Source organism: Emydura macquarii, unplaced genomic scaffold (genome assembly GCF_026122565.2).
Source record: "Emydura macquarii macquarii isolate MOO-44397 ecotype Brisbane River unplaced genomic scaffold, CSIRO-AGI_Emac_v2 contig_1253, whole genome shotgun sequence".
Taxonomy (NCBI): Eukaryota; Metazoa; Chordata; order Testudines; family Chelidae; genus Emydura; species Emydura macquarii.
In genome coordinates this window covers 81672343-81690442 of record NW_027131390.1, presented here as the reverse complement: position 1 = coordinate 81690442, position 18100 = coordinate 81672343, and the positions used below count along the sequence as shown (strand labels likewise).

At 45.5% G+C, this 18100-nt stretch overlaps 1 protein-coding gene across 2 annotated transcripts in view; it reads right to left on the bottom strand.

Annotated features, from left to right (window-relative positions):
* The window catches only part of PLA2R1 (phospholipase A2 receptor 1), an 82460-nt gene extending 68772 nt beyond the window's left edge, over positions 1-13688 (bottom strand). For both annotated transcript variants that reach the window (XM_067549379.1, XM_067549380.1), the window contains exons 1-2: positions 13565-13688; positions 1804-2187 (exon numbers count right to left, since the gene is read on the bottom strand). In XM_067549379.1, coding sequence (XP_067405480.1) covers positions 1804-2187; positions 13565-13673 — 493 coding nt within the window. In that variant the 5' untranslated portion in view covers positions 13674-13688. The remainder of the gene's footprint in view (positions 1-1803; positions 2188-13564) is intronic.
* Positions 13689-18100: the final 4412 nt, after the last annotated feature.

Sequence of the window (18100 nt, the reverse complement as noted above, 5' to 3'; positions counted from 1 at the left end):
AGAGAAATTCTAAGATTAATTAATGTAGTGTGTGTAGGCTTTTTGTTGCTTTAACCCTTTTCTCTCTGATTGCTATGCTTCTAAATGCGAATAAATACTTTTTTGTTTTGACAAAGCTGTTGTAACTCACTGCATTTTTACACTAACCACAGCTCCCGACAGGAAGTCTATATCAGGGGCCAAACCTAGTTGGACCTGCTGAGGAAACATGGTTGGTAAACTGGAGTGCTGTAATCTGGAGAACCAGCCTAACAGTGGGGTGAATTGCAAGAGAGAAGTGTAGATGCTGGGCTATCACCTGAAAGGGGTCTTCATAGGGAGACTGATTGAAGGGTCAAAGGTACAGATCATATTGGAACAGTGACAGTGACATGATTCTATCCCTGTACCTTCAGATTTTTTTTATGAATATTAAGATATTTGGATGCTTGTATTATCTATAAATATGGAAGTCTCTACCTCTTTAGTTTATATACAACACCTATCAGTTAGCCAAAACACCAGATCAAAATACCCCTAAACTTTGGAGGTGTTTGAAATCTGGGCCTGGATCCTGAAATTTGCTCTTGGACTCTATCTCTATAATAGAATAAACCAAAATACTGATATCCATACTCCAGTGTTTCAGGTGTTCAAAAGCCAAACCTCAAGGTTGCCAGCACTCATATTACTACATGTATTGTGACCTCTGGTCGATTTTGGATCTTACAAACCGACAAGCAGCTCAGGAATTTTCCTGTGCTGCCTGCAGTTCTCACTTCAGTAGCTGTGCTGCATGCAGAGCAAGTGGAAGCACTAGTGGCTGCCTGCAGTTCCCAGGTGCCTCTCTGCTCTGAGCAGGGGAGAACCCCAGAATAGTAGATCTATCCCATTGCCCCCACCAAGCTCAGCAGCAGTGGCCTCACCTTCCCCACCTTTACCGTGCAATGAGAACAAGCTGGTGAGAATATATGCTCAGGGGAGAACAGGGACTGCCTCTTCCCCTGCAGGCTGGAGCTGGGAGAACAGCTGCTGGAGCCTGAAAAGTAGGAGGAATATGGGCTAGGGCTGGTTGGAGGAGGGCAATGGAGTCTGCAGGGGTGATGAATGCTGCTGAAGCCTTCAGGGGGCTAGGGGAGGGAACATATGGCAGCTTGCTGGGGCCTGCCTGGGTTGGGAAAAGGGAGCTGTCTGGGAGCAACAGGGTGCAATGGGAATTACCAAGGGGGCAGGCTGCAATTTACACAGTGAATGAAAAGAAACTAGGGAAGAGTGGGCTGAGTGCTTAGGAAAGGTGAACAGGGGGTCAGAGAAGGAGAAAATGCTGGCCCAGGAGTTAAGAGAGGAAAATATGGAGTCCATATTAAGTGAAAGATAGAGAAATCCCCTCCTGCCATTTGTGTGCACATATTTTGAGTTTGAGGTTGACTTTCACTCTTGAAACATGAATGCATGCACTGAAATGGGTGGTGTGTTGGGGGGGGGGGGGGTTGGAATGATGGGATCTGGGAATAATTTGGAAGTCAGCACCAAATTCAAAGTACTTCCTGCTTTTTAAAAAAAATATCAAATCTCATGATTATTTGTAGTTTGTCTGTGGATTTTTAAAGTTATAGGGCTGATAATACTGGGATCCTGATCCAACTTGCGATGCTTTATAATACTGTAAAAAAAACCTGAAAAACCTCAAACCCTAAATTTAAAGATGCAGCATGATACAGGTCAGGAATGATAATGAGATTGATAAATTACATCTCACCTTGCTTCAGAGAAACTGTACCAAATTCTAATGGAATGTGGATGGGGATTATGTTTTATTTTTACCTTGAAATGGACGTTCACAAAGACCTTCATCATAGGACATGTACTGCTTCCACTCGTGATTAGTGTTTCTTTTTGCCACAATGTATTTGCCATCTTCAACTGCTATGTTGTATTGTGATGCACCAGTCAACAACTTTCCATTGCAATTCCACCATAATGAATGCTGAGCGGAATCACATTCTAACAGGCTTAATGGTTGCTCTTGGTTACTGATGTTCAGGCCTAGACAAGTGCTTCTGCCTATGTTGAAAAGATGACGTTTTGATACCCATTTCCACAACATATATTTGGAAAGTTGATTGCAGTCTTCAAGAACAAGTCTAAATGTATCTGCTTTAATGCACAGGTTGAGATGTTCGCTTTGGATAATAAATATCCCTTTGTCTGGGGAAAAAAGAAGTTTCAGTTCATGATACTTTTTTGCAGGTTATTAAATTATTAGTTTTGACCATCTGAATTAAAACATGCTTAGTTTTTTCAAAAAACTTTGAAATTATCTTTCAAATTACATGTAAAATAATATTAAAAACAACTGGTACTCTAAAGACAAGAAGATTGTTCCATGTTGGTGTCATGGCTTGAAAATAAAATGCATTAAGCTCTCAGCCATCCTTCATAGCCCAATGCAAAAAACCCACCCTTTTATTTAGGACTAGTCCTCATGAACTCACTCACTCTCATTTTTCTTTGTAAGTATCCAGCACTGTAACATCTATTTTATGTTAAATAAAATGTTAATTACATAAGCCAAGAGTTTCAAGAATGATTAGTAATTTTTATGCCCAGTTGAGACACGCTCAGCACTTTCTAAAAAATCAGGCCTCTTCAGTATATCTCAAACTGGCCACCCAAACAATGAGGCACCCAAAAACATTAGTCACAAAATCTTGGTCATTGCGTATTCATAGAATCATAATAATGTTGGACTGGAAGGGAACTCGAGAGGTCTACTAGTCTATTTCCCCTGCACCGAGGTAGGACCAATTAAACCTCCAAGACCATTCCTGACGGATGTTTGTACAACCAGTTCTTAAAAACCTCCAATGATGGGGATTCCACAACCTCCCTTGGAAGCCTAATCTAACTATAAGCTCTGGAAAGATTTTCCTAATATCTAATCTAAATCTTCCTTGCGGCATATTAAGCCCATTATTTTTTGTCTTCCCTTCAGTGGACATGGAGAACAATCGATCACCATTCTCTTTATAACAGCCTTTCAGATAGTTAAAGACTTATCAGGATCCCACAAGGAAGTAAGGTTTAAAGTGTTACAGTAAGTGTAATTAAAAGGAATCATACACATTGTAAGATATTATTCTCTAGAAAGAGGAAGGAGAGCACACAATTAAAAATAAAAGATAAAAATAAAGAAAGTTGCAATTGAAATTACCACATTCTGTCTGATACTCTTATCCTTCTTTCTCTGCTCCTATAACATATGGGGAAAGTCTGTCTGCTGTTGTGAATGAGAAGCAAAATGCTATTATAGTGGTTGTGTAGCTATGGGAGTTGGTGGCCATGTGTTACAGTATTCTTACACTATGGGATGCATACTTCTCAGCTGTAGCTAACCTCATAGATTATCCCAGATTTCATGGGGGTTAGCCCCAACATCCTAAAGTTTCCTGGAATCAAACAGAAATTCACTTTACTGTGTGATATCACGTGATTAATATCAACAATAGTCTGTTGATTAATGTCTTGGGGCCAAATATTCAACTCAGGAGACAGCCTGAGTAATGAAGCTCTGCATGGGGAGTTTCCCAGGGAGGAGGAAATGGCAAAATATGGAGCAAAGGAAGAGCTGAACCACATCTCCTACATTGCAGTCCTTTAGTTAAAGTAGCCCATGACTCTGTAATAACAAAACTGAGATCTTTAAAATATTTCTTTTCTACCTCATGGTTCTCTTTTGAGGACCTAATTTTCAGTAGTATTTGCTGAGAATGATATGCAAATGTGTTTGTTTTGTCTTTTGTAATTAATTTCCATACTATTGTGAAGCAATAAATAGAACACCCAGATTGGCATACGGACTAGTCATAGCGATTATTTTTGTCTACCAATGAGACTACTATGCAACAGTTTGGGACAAGTAAAGAATACCCAACTTTGCTTTCCTCAATTTCAATTGTAGGGGAAATGCAAGCATTATGATCTTCCAACACCTTTCTTCATTGATAGGGATAGTACATCCTGCTGCAGAATGTTGGTAATTTAAGGATCTCCATGTGAAAAGGGCATATGTGTTTCATACATATAATCACGAGGACATATTTTTGTATCTGTGCGGGGGAGCTATAATGTACAAAAGGGGCCACTCATGTTGGTTCATATGAGTTAATATATGATCTCCTATAAGTCCAGTGCATAAATAATATTAATTCAGCATCACAGTTTTGTTCTGAGAGAAGTTGCCAGATCATTAACACGTTAATCTGAGAACTGGTGTTACAAATATGGCTCTATTGTGGGCTAGAGTAGAGAGACAGGAAAGAGACCTCGGGAAAGCGACTTCCTCTTGCAGGATATTCCCATCTTCCAGTGGGGAGGTACTACTTCATTGGAGGTGGACAGGAGACCAAGCTCACCTAAGGAAAGAGTATGCTGAGCACACTTGGTTGGCTCTCACAGTAAGTTGGCCAGTGAAGATGAACTTTAAGAAGAGTCCTCTGGTCTCACTGGAGGCTTTGAACAGAGCAAACCAGCCAGTTTGGAGAGATGACTACTGATCCCTTGGGATCAAACATAGCATGGCTTGCAGGAAGGCTCAGGAAGAACCAAACTTCATAAATATATGGCAAGTTTGCAATATCTCCTGTTCTTCATTGTGCTATTGCTATCTTTCACCATCATTTGGTTTGCATTGGTTTGGGCCAATCCTCTTGGCTAGTAGCCTATTTAGTGCTATTATGGGGTTTCCCTCAGGTTTGGTATTGTGCATGGCTTCCCTTTGCTTGCTTTCATCAAAACTGCCCTGCATTATCCCCTGGGTGGCCAGCTGCCCCAGTTTGGCCCCCAAGGCAAACCAACCTGCTTTTTCCTAACTTAGCTATTCCTGCATTAGTCTGTCCTATTCCTGCAGTTCTCTAAACTCTGGCCTTACTTAAGGATCACACATACTTCATGCCACCTGTTTAGGCTCTGTTTAGTCCTTGTTCTTGAGTGACCCTGCAAGATGTGCAGTTCAGTTGTTTAAAGAGTAGCCCTTACCAAAGCCAAAAACTTATTGCAGGTCACACTATCAGGCTGGTCTCTGCACCTAGACCCAGGCCATGGGTACCTACTGGACTATCCATACTATACCTCCTCACAGTACAGCAATTGCAGTCCTTCCTATAGTAGTGTCAGGGTCGGGTCATGGGCAGCCAGAGCTAGTAGTCAAGCCAAAGTCTATAGTCATGAGCAGGAGTCAAGCGTCAGCTGAGTCAGGATTCTGGGAGGTCAGAAGAAGGAGACAAACTGGAGATCAGACCCATGAGTGAGATGCCAGGAGACACAGTGTGTCAAGATACCAGGTAATCAAATCAGGGGAGCAAAAACAGGGAGTGCAAGGCACACAGTCTAGAACAGGTGGAAGTCCAGTTATTCAGACAACTTCCTGTTCCTGGCTTAAGTAGGATGAATAGGCCAATCAGTGCACCAGGACTTCACCAGTAGGACCTCAGGGGCAGAGTCTCAATCTGGTGCTGGGCTTTGTGGGTCCCAGGTAAGCAATTGTCAGCAGGCTGCCAGGTGTAGGGCTGGAGCATGGCCATTCCCATGAACCCTGCGGACTTGAGTTCAAGACATCACCACCTCTCCTAGAGATGCCCTCCAAGTAACATAGTTCCTGGTTTCTCAGGGCAGCTCCTATAGAAGGCCCAAACTAGGGCAGGAGCATAAACATTTTCTGATGGCTCTCAAGTGCATTCCTCTGGGCCATAGCCTCCCAGTCGAGCAGGTACCATGATTTGCCCAATTTGATCTTAGAGCGAGGACTTCATGAACAATGCATTCTTCCTGACCTTGTATTTGCACAGGTGGGGGTGGTGATTGGGTTCTATGCAGAAAATGTGTTCTTGGTGTATGATTTTAGAAGTGAGATGTGGAATATGAGGTGTAGTTTAAGGGACTGATGGAGCTGGGGCTTGAAGGTGACCAGGTTGATCTGTCACCGAAGCTGGTACAGGCCAAGGAACCAATAGTCTATTTCCAGAAGGCTCTGTCCTTGCAGTGTTCTACTGAAAGCCATACGTTTTGTCCTATGCTTGTCCATATGACTTTTGTAGTCCTCCTTCACTTTTTCAAAGTGTCCCTTCACCTCCTTTTGGTTGTGATGTTGTACTAGGTCCGAGGCAGATGGATTGGGGGAGGATGTAGATAAAATCAGGGTAGTACCAATAGTTGACAAAGAAGGGGCTTTGGCCTGTGGATGCATGGTCCATATTATTGTGTGAGAACGCCACATATGGTAACAGTGAAGATCAGTTATCCTGCTGATGCTTGAGGTAGCACTGTAAGCACTGTTCAAAAATCTGATTGATTCCTTCCATTTGACTGAGGATGTAGTCACACAGAGGAGAGGTGTACATAGACTTCTAATAAACATAGGACCTCATGCCAGAAGTGGGCAATAAATTGTGGTCCCCTGGTCAGAGGTGATATGATCTAGTAGGCCGTGAAGACTGATAACATTGTTTATCCAGAGCTGGGAGGTTTCCTCTTTGGAGGGTAAACCCATGCAGGGAATAAAGTGAGCCATCTTAGAAAAGCAATTTACCACTGTCAGGATGGTTATGAAACCTGGATTCTGGTAGTTCCACCTCAGAGTCCAAGGAAATGGCTTTCCAGGGCCCAAATGGGGTGCCCAGAGTTGGAGGAGCCCATGGGGTTTCTAGTGAGGGATCTTGGTGTGGGCACACACCTGGCAGGAAGCTACAAAGGTCTTTATCTTGGGGCACATTCAGGGCCACAAAAAGAAATGAGGCATTAATTATTGTGTTTATATTGCCCCAAGTGTCCTGCCAAGGTGAAGTCATGACACAGTTGAAGAACCATCATCCTTGCAGGTCTTGGGGGAACGCAGATGTAGTCCCTCACAAATGTGATCCCCTCCTGGGTGTCATGTGGTTCTCAGTTGATGATGAATAAACTGTCGGATGGAATTCTGGAGACAGAGGCAGAGTGGATGAGCGTGAGCAGGTCCTGGCAGCAAGTTGCATTAAGAAAGTTATGGGACTTGAGAATGTGGGCTGGTTCTGGACTGAGGTCTTGTGGTCAAAGCCATATCTTCAGGATAAGATATCAGTCTTGCTGTTTCTGGTTCCAGGGCAGTAAGTCACGATAAATTTGAATCATGTGAAGAATAGGGCCCATCGGACTTGTCGTTGATTCAGGATCTTGAACTTGAGCAGGTACTCCAGGTTCTTGTGATTAGTAAACACTTGGACTGGATGACAGGCCCTTTTCAAGTAGTGTCACCACTCTTCAAAGATTGTCTTAATTGCCAGGAGCTCCTTCTTCAAGATCTGATTGTTTCACTCATCAGGTGTAAGTTTTCTTGAGTAGATGCAGTATTTGCTCGGGTCCATCCCTTTGGGAGAGGACTGCCCTGATTGCCATACTAGGGGTATCAGCTTCCACAACTAAAGTTTGCATCCATATTGAAGTGGGCCAATACAGGAGCAGTGAAGACAAGCTTCAATTGCCCAAATGAGTGCTAGGATTGCTGTTATTCTACAGCAGGGCACTGGGAGGCTTGGCTTCATTTGAAATGAAGTTTGAACTTCATTTGAAGTTTACAAAGCCTAAATATGTTGCAGGTCACACACATTGTGTGAGGCTGCCTAGTCACGGACAGCCTGGACCTTGTGTTGAGTTCATTTTGATTCCTTCCAGGGACAGGATGAAACTGAAGAACTCAGTTGAGATCTGATTGAACACACACTTCTCTAGTTTAGTGTGGAGACTATATAGTTGTAGACTCTCCAGGACTATGTGGACATAAGTGGTGTGTTGGTCCAAATCATCGGAGAAGATCAATATATCATATCAGGACGACACCACAAACTGGTCTAGTAGCTTTCGGAGCACATCATTAGTGAAGTGCTGGAATGTTGTTGGGACATTAGTCAGTCTGAATAGCATAACTAAATATTCAAAGAGGCTACAGTGGATCTGAAAGGCAGTCTTCCATTCATCATCCTCTCAGTTACAGATGAGATTGTAAGCTTCCTAGTGATCCAGTTTTGTGAATATGCAGGCAGCCTCCACCACATGGTCCAACTATTTGGGGATCTGGGATAGCGGGTAACAGTTCCCGATGATCTGATTTAGGGCTCTATAATCAGAGGCTGAGGCTGCCAGACTTTTTTATAAAAAGAACTAGGGCACTAGCTAGTGATTTTATGGATGAACCCTCAGTCCAGATTCTCTTAGAAATATTCTAGCAGTGCCCCTGGTACAGGCTCCAACATTGCATATATCCACCCAAATGATAGTTCTATGGGGCAGTCGTAGTTGCAATGTTGGGGGAGGTTTTCTGCATTATTCTCAAAGAAGTCAGGGTAGTCATGGTACCTGGTGGGGGGCGGGGGAGGGTAAAAGAGGGAAAGTTCCACAGTTCCCTTAATGGGTGTTTCAAGCAACTGCAAGCAACTACACCTACTTGAGCCTTCTTGGGCCTGGGTGCAACATTTGCAGGTCTCCAGCCATGCTGTCAGCCAAGTTCTGATGGGAAAGTGACCTTCTGTTGTGAAAGAGGGATCATGAAGCATCAGCGAAGAGATTCCAAGGACTGGGGAAAGTGTAAGGAATAGATCATACCAAATTCTATTGTTTCTCTGTTGTCTGAATAATAGCCTCCAGGTAGACAGTCTCCTCTGTGACTGGACCTGAATACAGCAGGGAGCTGTCAATAGTTTCAATCACATCAGGCATGGCCTTCCATAGCATCGGAATCCATAAGGCCTGAGCTGTAGCTGCATCCATGAAATTGTCCACTACTCCTGAACTAAGACAAAGTCCTGTTAGAGGGGAATCTGTTGGGGGTCACTAGCATGTGTAGCTGGATAGGCACTTGCAAATGAGAGGCCCATGGATGTGACTCAGAGCATCTCTCAGTGAGGACAGCCATAAAGGGAAGATCTTTTCTCTCAACACTCAGGCCAGTTCCCCCCACCATGCCTGGGTCTGCTTGTTTCCCTGAGCTCTTTAGCGTTCGTAGTGGGGCAGGCCAAGATGGCATGGCCAGGTTCACCACAGTAGAAGCACAGGTGGCGCTGATGGCGCTGTTCCTTTTCATTGGGTTGAGTCGCTGATGAGTTAGGTAGGCTTGTATGGGTTCGGCTGGCAATACAGAAGCTGGGCTCATGGCACATGGATAGGGAGGCTGCAAACAACCTCCTTTCTCTTCCCTTTGTTCTCACAGCCAGTTACCTATGGTAAGGTCCACAAAGGTGTCGTGATAGGGTCAGACTAGATGGCTCCCAGAGAGTGCTAGAAAGCCAATTTATCAATCCCAGGCTCAGCAAGTCCCTCTTCCCCTGGTGGCTGAACAGGGGTTACTCCAGGTTAATTAACATCTGGAGCCAATCAAGGCCCTTCCCAGGACTTGTTAAAAACCTCCCCTCCAGAGAAAGGGTGTGGCTAGAGTTGTGAGAGTGAGGTGAGCTACCAGAGAGTGTGAGAGCAGGCAAGATGCTGTCAGAAGCCAGGAGGGTTTAGGAGAAGAAGCAGAACGCTGGCAGAAGAGAACCCTGCAGGTACAAAGACAGGGAAAGGGAAAAACCCTGTCCGAAGAGGGCAAAGGGCCTTTCCCAGCCTGGAGGCCTGAGGGAAAAGACCCTGCCAGAAGGGGAAGACTGAACTGGACATTTGGTTTGGGCACTACCATGCCCAGTGGGGCTGTCAGAGGTCAATAGCCTCCCCTGTCAAGGAGGCCAGGAAGGGCCCCTGTCCAAGCAGGGTCTGGACATTAAATCAAGGGGCATGGGGAAGTAACTCAGGGAAGCTAGCAGCTTTCCTGAAGCCATAGGATGAGGCTGCTACTTGCAGGGTCCCTGGGTTGGGGTCCAGAGTTGAGGGTGGGACCAGGCCCTGTCCCGCCCCCCATCGGCCATTCACTAGAGGGGCAAGAGCCCCAGGGAATTGGCAAGGATCTCTGAGAACCAGAGACAGGACTGGGACCCAGCAGGGAGCAGCCATCTTAGAGAGGCTGTATTTCCCTACCCCACCACTGGAGGGTGGAAGAACATTAGGGGGTGAAGCAGTTCCCTGACTTACTGCTAGAAGGAAGCACTGGTCCCACTGAGATACAGGAAAAGCTTTGTCACAGTGTCTAGGCCTGTAGGCATCTCTACATGGGCCAGTTAGTTTTTTATTTCTTCCTGTAAGCCCGTTCAGAATTGGTACAGCACATACCATTCTGTATCTGCTGTGAGGTGGCGGAAGCACACCGCATAGGAGGCCAGTGTGGCTTGTCCCTGTTGGTGTCCTCTCAAGGTGGCCTCGGCTGTTCGTGCTAGGTACAGGTCACTGAAGATGGTTGACAGAGATTGGAGAAAGGAATCCTAGTCCAACAGCACCAGGCTATGGCCTTCCAGCAAGGGGGAGCCAAGTCTAACGCTCCTGTGAGGAGGATGATTGCCAAGGTGACCTTGGCATGGTCAGAGGCATAAGATTTGGGGATGCATAAAAAACAGAAGGTGGCATTGGTTCATGAATCACCAGTGGTTCCTCTCAAACCATTGGGGCCAGGGTACTGCAGGCCTCTGTTTGGGGGTAAGATACAGCAGGCTGCGTTCACAGCATGGTATTCTTGGCACTAGCTGCCTCACTTGCTCCTGCAGCTGCTGGTTCTCCGCAGATTAGCTGTGCAACTTGGGTCTGCAGTGCTTGATTATCTGCTTGGAGGCAGAGGGCCCATCTGCACAAGTCCAACGCTTCTAGTGGGCGCAGTGACGCTCTGGGTCCATCCTTCTCATACCAGTTTCAGCCTTCAGGGTCATTGTGGTTCCAACAAGCTATCATGGCAGGTTGTGGGCAGCTAGATCTAATAGTGAGAGCCAAAGTTGGCAGTCATGAGACAGGAGCCAAGTGTCAGCTAGGTCAGAATACCAGGTGGTCAGAAGCAGGAGACAAACTGGATAACAGAATCATGAGTCAGATGACAGGAAGTCAAGATGGGGGAGCAGGAAACACAAGGCACACAGTCCAGAACAGGGTGGAGCCCAATAGTTTGGACAGCTTCCTGTTCCTGCTGCTGGCTTAAGTAGGGCCAATCAGCTGCTCCAGGACTCCGCCAATTGAACTTCGGGGGGGAGGGGAAGCCTCAAACTGGGACTGGGCTTCATGAGTCCCAGGTAGCAACTATCAGTAGACTGCCAGGTGAAGGGTTGAAGCATGGCTGCTTCCATGAACCCAGTGGACCTGGGTTCAAGTCATGACAAGTGGCCTCATCCAGGTTAGCAGTTGATTAGCCAGTCAATTGGCAACAGGACTGGGATTCCTCCTCAAACCATCTGCCTCAAGTGGCTTTCCCATCCTCCAAGGTTCAAGGGAAGCACCAGTGACCACTTTGACCCAAATAGTGGAGCTATCTGCAAAAAAGTGTGGTGAAGTAACATTGAAAAAAGATGTTCATGACAAGTGCTGGATTTAAACAGGAAGCTCTTGGGCTCGACAACAAGTCAATCTGGCAAGTGTCAAAGTGTTCCCATCACCAACTCTAGAGCATAGTGGCTCCCAAGTAACTATCTTCCAGGAAGAAAGGATTGTTTTTTTTTAATTCTGAGAACAGCAACACCTCTAGAAGTCTCCCACCCTTAAGATTGTTACTTAGGAAATACAGTTGGTTGCTGACACTGGACAATTTTTACATGGGATATGTTTGTAGAATCAAGCATGGTTCCTTCAAATATCCAAACAGAGGATCTCCATAGTGATACCAATACTAACATCATCCCCATGGTCAGGGTATAAATTTACACCACCACCATTACGAAAAACAGTTAGAGGTTCTGCAAGTTTGTAAGCCCCTATGAGAAGAGTAAATGTCAAATGCTTTTGAATTGCTGTTTTTTCTCCATCCAATATAGGGAGATGGGCATGCCTAGTATAGGAAATACATACTGTGGATAAAATTATATGCTTAGGCCATCCTGCTATGCAAGAAAAAAAAATGCTCAAAGATTGCAAAGGGTAAAAGACCAACAGCTGATCAGCACTCTCGGTTCCTGTTTTCTATGTTCAACACTGCTAATAATGGAATAAGAAAGGTCAGGGACACAAGATATCTCCACTTCCCATAAAAGGCAGTTTGTCCCATTACCAGCATGAGAAGTTTCAGTTTTATTCCCCTCACCAACAGCCGATGAGAGAGTAGGAGGGAGTTGTTAGGAATAGGGAAAACTTCACTGTTCTCTGACAAGGCATTGGGGAGGAGAGCAGTGGTGAGAAACTGATGGGAGGCCTAAAGTCTGTTCTCCTAGGATAAAAGGAAAAAGGTAGCCATTGAAGTAGGAGAGGGGTATCTTCATTCTCCTCTCATGGTTTGTCTTCACCGCAGGATTAACCAGCGCTTTTACTTGGTGCTGTCCCTAACTCCCTTCCTGTCCACACACAAAAAACTCTGATCTCAGTGTGTTGGTGCTTTCATCCCACCACACTGTCATGTCCTAGGGCGTAGACAAAAGCCAGAGTGTGAGACTTTTACTCAGGCTGGTAATCCACCCACTCTGCAATGAGGACAGAGGCTGTATCACTATACATGTAGTCCTCCACTCCCTTCTCACAATTCCTCCCATGTGCCCAGAAAGCCAGATGAGTTCTCCCACAATTCACTTGGAAAGAAACATAGAGCAACTCAGTTTATTGAAGCACAGAGAACCATGGGATTTGTCCCCCAAGTCCTAGTGCCACACACCAGTGAGGTTTTTCAGTGTGGCTGCTCACACCCCAGGTAGGCTCATCCTGGTATGGAATACCCAAGCACTTAATTCTGCAGTGCAAACATACCCAAAGGCAGAGAAAGAGGGAGGGGAAGCTAACAGAAGCATTGTCAGAGATGCTCATTCTCTTCCCCACAACAGAGGAAAGGGGGCAGATCTTCACCCCTATGCCTTCTGGCAGGTAGAAGATCCTAGGATGGAGGAATCCTCATGCTTCTCCCTCAAGGCAGAAAAGAATAGTGTAGCTGGAGGAAGGGCTTGACTCCCTCTTGAAGGCTGTGGAAAGGGATTGCTGGGGTGGGAAAGGATCATCTTTACTCCATTTCCCCTCCCCCCCAAGTTCAGTAGGAAGCCCCCGAGGAGAGTTGGAAAGTTTTTCTCCAGGGAATGGGGGACAGCGCCACTATCCTCCACTAAGGCAGAGTATAGAGGACATGGGGGACCTGGCAGAGTGGCAGTGTGGGGGGCAAACTTTTTCTCCAGAACAATAAGGAAGTAGCAGAGAAGACTCACTGGAAGGGACTAGGGGCGTGGTTTGAAAAATGGAGAGCATTTCGTAGTTAACCTAGTGAATAAATTCATTTCCCAAACAAAAGCCAGAATCCCCAGCTGCTGCCAAAGGGCTGCCACATGTAAACATTCTGTCAGTGTGACCAACATCCCCCAGACAGCCTGAGCGCAGTCTACATCTGTTTCACTACTCTGAGAACTGCAGCAAGGAGAGGAAAGAACAGGAGAGAAAAGGAAAAAGCAGCAACATTAAGCCCAGGGCTGTCCAAAGCAGCTGCCCTTAACACTAGTTACTCAACATGGCTTATTGCTTCACTTACTCAAAAAGTATGGCACTTGGTCCTGACTTAAAGCTGCACCGTCTTCAGCCAAACTGTAGCAAATTAGCAGCATGGAACAAGCCAGGAGTTGGATCTGCACACACAGCATTTCTGTGGCAAACAGTTTCCTACGGAGCCGAGGAACAAACACCACAGAGAGAGGATGATCCTGGAAATGCAGCTGTTCTTCGGACTCTGACTCCTCCTCCTCTGGGATTGATGTGGGGGAGGGACATGCAGACCCCCACCTCCACACAACAACTGTTCTCTGAGCAAGACGGAGGGACACCAGCTCCCGCCTGAGGGAAGGAAATGCAGCAGCAACCCCACCCTGTTGATTTTTTTCTGCCTATGGGAGGGACATGCAGCACCCACTCCCAAGCCTTGCTTTGGAAGGAACATGCAACTTCCCCCCTTCTCACCAACTCTGCCCTGCTATTCGAGAAGGAACATCCCCCTGTGCACTTCAGCTGTCTCCTGAGTGAATGGCAGGGACCTGCTGTACCCCCCCATGCCACTGCCTCGAGCAGCCTGAGGGAGACGAAGTGAGGTGCACCCTTCTCTCCAGCCCCCTAAAAATCCCAGCTGAGGTACAGGCAGCTCCCCTGCCCCCCAGATGCTAGTCTGAGGAAGAAGCAGTGCCATGCAGTTTTCCCCATGCTATTAGGTAGCTGTATCTTCACCCCACCCCTCAGTTGCAGGGCAAACTTGTTGGGACTTGAGTAACATTCTGAGGGCCACTTTCGGGGGAGCTGATAGGGAAAGAAGGCTCTGTTTAAGGAAAGAGAGAGACATGCTAAACAGAAGGGGAAGATAAAGTTTCAATTGAATTGTTAGCTGATACAAAGTTAACAGCTGGTATAAATACACTTCTAATCCTAATGATATCAATACCTTTCTAATTAAGCAGCCAGGAAAGTGTTTTAAATGCTAAAATGCAAATTCAGAGTAGATCCTAGTATGAAAAGGTGTGCGCGCTATACATGACTACGAGTCTGATTGGGGTTTAGCCAGATATGGGCTCAGCCTGAATATACAGCCAAGTCTGATGTGGGCTCCCTGACTGGCAAATGGTCCAAGTGACCCAACTAAGATATGCCAAAATAGAAGATATGGATTTACCTGCAATCTGAAAAGCACGAACTCTGTTCCCTGTGCCCCTGGCCTGTACCCAATAGCAAGTATCCTGAAAAAGAGCAGGAAAATTACAGGAAGACACACTGGGTGGAAATGAGTGATGCATCCGTTCCTTTTTGCAAGTTTGAAAGTACTTTTTCACAGCAGGACAACCCCACTAGTAAATACAACTTCCCCCCTTCTCACCAACTCTGCCCTGCTATTCGAGAAGGAACATCCCTCTGTGCCATTCAGCTGTGTTTCTTAACCAGATCTACATACCCAGTCAATTCAGCCCATTTTAAACTTTATTTATTTTATCTGGGGGGAGTGCATTTCACTCTTTCCTTGCTGTAAACCTCAGTCCTTCCAGGAATGGGCTGCCCATAAGATTCTGGAGACCCTTCCTTCCATAGACAGGAATAGAGAAGGCAGAGTGGAATGCTGAACCTTTGGACTGGGGACAGATTGGGATTTCTCTACATCCCCCCCTAAGGGGGTTGTACTACTCCATGACAAGTATTGCCAATTTAGTCATTTTCCAACTCCACCTCCCTCCCTGTAAATTCAAACACCCCATCTCATTTCATTTTCCGGGGAAAGTATTGGGACAGAACACAGATGGGTGGAATGAATATGAAGATACAGTTTTAATCTGGCTGGGCTCTTTCCTCCCTGACTCTGCTATGCATGAGAAAAGATAACAAAATATGTTTGTGTTCAGAGTATAGCTGCTTGATTTCCATCTATTGTTGTTGTGACTTGTCACCTTGTTTCTTTCTCTCCTTCATTCTTTTTTCATCTTCCCCCCCCCCCCCAAAGGGATACAGGGGAGGAAAACAGAGTCATTGGGTTTGAGGGATCTGAGGAAGGCTTGTTAGGGGAATTGGGGAACCAGGAGGTCAGGGTAGGCAAAGGTTTGAATCTATTGGGAGTAGGTAAGTGGATGTCATTCTCCCTGCACAGAAAGGCAAACAGATGGCTGATGAGGCACTGCAAGATATTCTGCAGCAAAAACAAAACAAAACAAACTAAACAAAAAACACAGCAGCAGTCAGAAGAAAGGGGCTGAATTACAGAACTAGCTGAGGAATAACATGTTTCCTGGATGGGTTGGCTTTAGAAGATAAAAGTTGCTGTGCTCTAAGAGCTGTAATGCTTCCTTCCCAAAGATTGAAATTTTCAGACAATCTCAGATCCTGCAATTGGGATTTGCAAGATCTCAATATGTTGGGTGCTCAGCAATTTCTCATAATCTGGCAGTTTTTGAGATGCCTATACGCAGGGCACAAGCATAATTTTTTTGGGCCCAGTACAAACTTGTAACCCAGGCCCCCTCCCACACACATACCACAATCTCTCATCCCATACATACAATCTCATGAGCCAAGAAAAGTTTGAATTCTGAAATTACTGTTACATATTCTACATTTCTGAAAAATGTCCCCCCACTCTGCTATTTTTGTTTAACGTAACACCCAGCCTGAGAGTCCTACAAGTTTGTGGACTATTTTGTAACTTTTTGGTAATTATAAAGGTATTATATCCTGTCAATGTCTTGATTTTGTTCATCTGCTTCCCTAGTTAGTATATTGCCTGACTGCAGAAAGGCGTTGACTGATTTGAAAAACTGGAGGATACATTGGTGTCCTTTAGCTTCTTTTAGTTCCCTTTCTTTTACCTCCTTAAGTTTCTGACTGCCTGATTTATATTTATAGCCACCACCAAATACAGCAGTATGGGGTGTGCGTGTGTAACTGTGACTGATATAGACACTTATTCACATATATTTTAGGCCAGCAAATCCTACCAGAAAAAGCAGCAGCACTGGCTCCCACTCTCTTACAGTGCTTTGCTTTGCCCTCCTACCAGCTGTCCCTCCCTCCTACCTACGCACAAGGAACTCTGGGACTGGTAGTTCTTGATATTGATATGATAGACCATGTCACAGAGAGGAGCACAAATCTCTGTCTCTCAGTCTCAAACTGTACGTCCTAGTTTAACTGCACAAACCACACACTTTGTATTCTAGAGAAGAGCCTGTTCAGAATGTCGCTTGAGACTGCTCTAACACTGCTTCTGATTGACTCCAGCAAATCTCACAAGATCTGGACAATAGATACATAGATACAGGGAAATAAGTTTCTGTAAATATCCTCAGGCATTCTACAATTTGACCTCAATTTTTTCCTCATGGTAATGGGGGCTGCACCCTAGGCTGGGCCCCCCAAGGCCTCCAGACCCAGGTAAAGTGTACCCTTCCCTCCCCACCCCCCTGTGGGGGCCCTGTCTAAATGGGAGCTAAGCTCTTTTTGAAAAATCTAGTCCCAATTCTGGGTGGTAAGCGTTTGAAAATCCAGCCCTGAGCTCTTTTGAAAATCTGGCCCATAATGAACAGAGGGTCCAGTTAATATTTGATAACCTTGTTGCCTGAAATCTGCCAGTAATGGCTGCCTTAAACCCTCTCCTCTCCTATGGGACCTTCTGGGTCACACAGCTGGATTGCAGTACTCCCGTACCTGTACATTTAAAAATAAAACCACAGGTGGCTGGCCAGCAAACCCATGAAGTTCTGAGTGGGGAGAGCATCATCTGACTGTTTAAAGGTCAGCTCCTTTTTCTGCTAATTTTAACGTAAACAGAGTAGGTACCATTAAGTCATAGATTTCAAACATTAAAAAAGCAAATGTTTTATAAAATAAAATCAGCAATTTACTAATTCAAAATGGTTTTACTTTCTGCTTCTCCTTTTCTCCCATCATTCACATTTTCCTCCATAACTAGACGCTTCTTCAGTCTTTTTTAGGTCTACATGTCAGGAAAGTTTTGCCAATTGAACTATACATCTTCCTTCAAGAGATTTTCTTCACTGTTTTGGGGTTGCTTATTTCCTTCTCTGTCCAAACTTCTCTTTCCTAAACATGCCTCTCAATTTCCCAGTCCACCAGCGACTTTCCCTGTCCTGCCACATATGCTAATGACACCCTGTAACCACACTGCCAGGGTGGCAACCTGTGGGCCTTCAGTGCATAACTCACCCGGCTACAGCTCTCTGCTGGTATGTCTGTCTCTCAGGGGTTCAGTGTATTTTGGTCCTACTCCTTTCAGGACACCGAGACTCAAAGGTAATCAAGAACAAAACAAAAACAGGGCTATCCACAAATCTTCTGTAGGGTTCCACCCTTCCATTCCTGGGTGGTCTCTCAAACTGTCTGTGCTCCTGCCGAGTCCCCCTCAGGGTCTGGTTGTCCCTTTTAGGAGAGCTGATCCAGCTGGCAAGCAAGTGCCATCTCAGGGTTGCAACCAGGCTTCTCTCCCAGCCACAGAGGCAGAGCTGTGGCATCCTTCCTGGTCAAGCCCAGACTGGGCTAGCTCTCTTTCTTTTAGCTGTTCTTTCCCCCATCCACCTATATCTGTGGG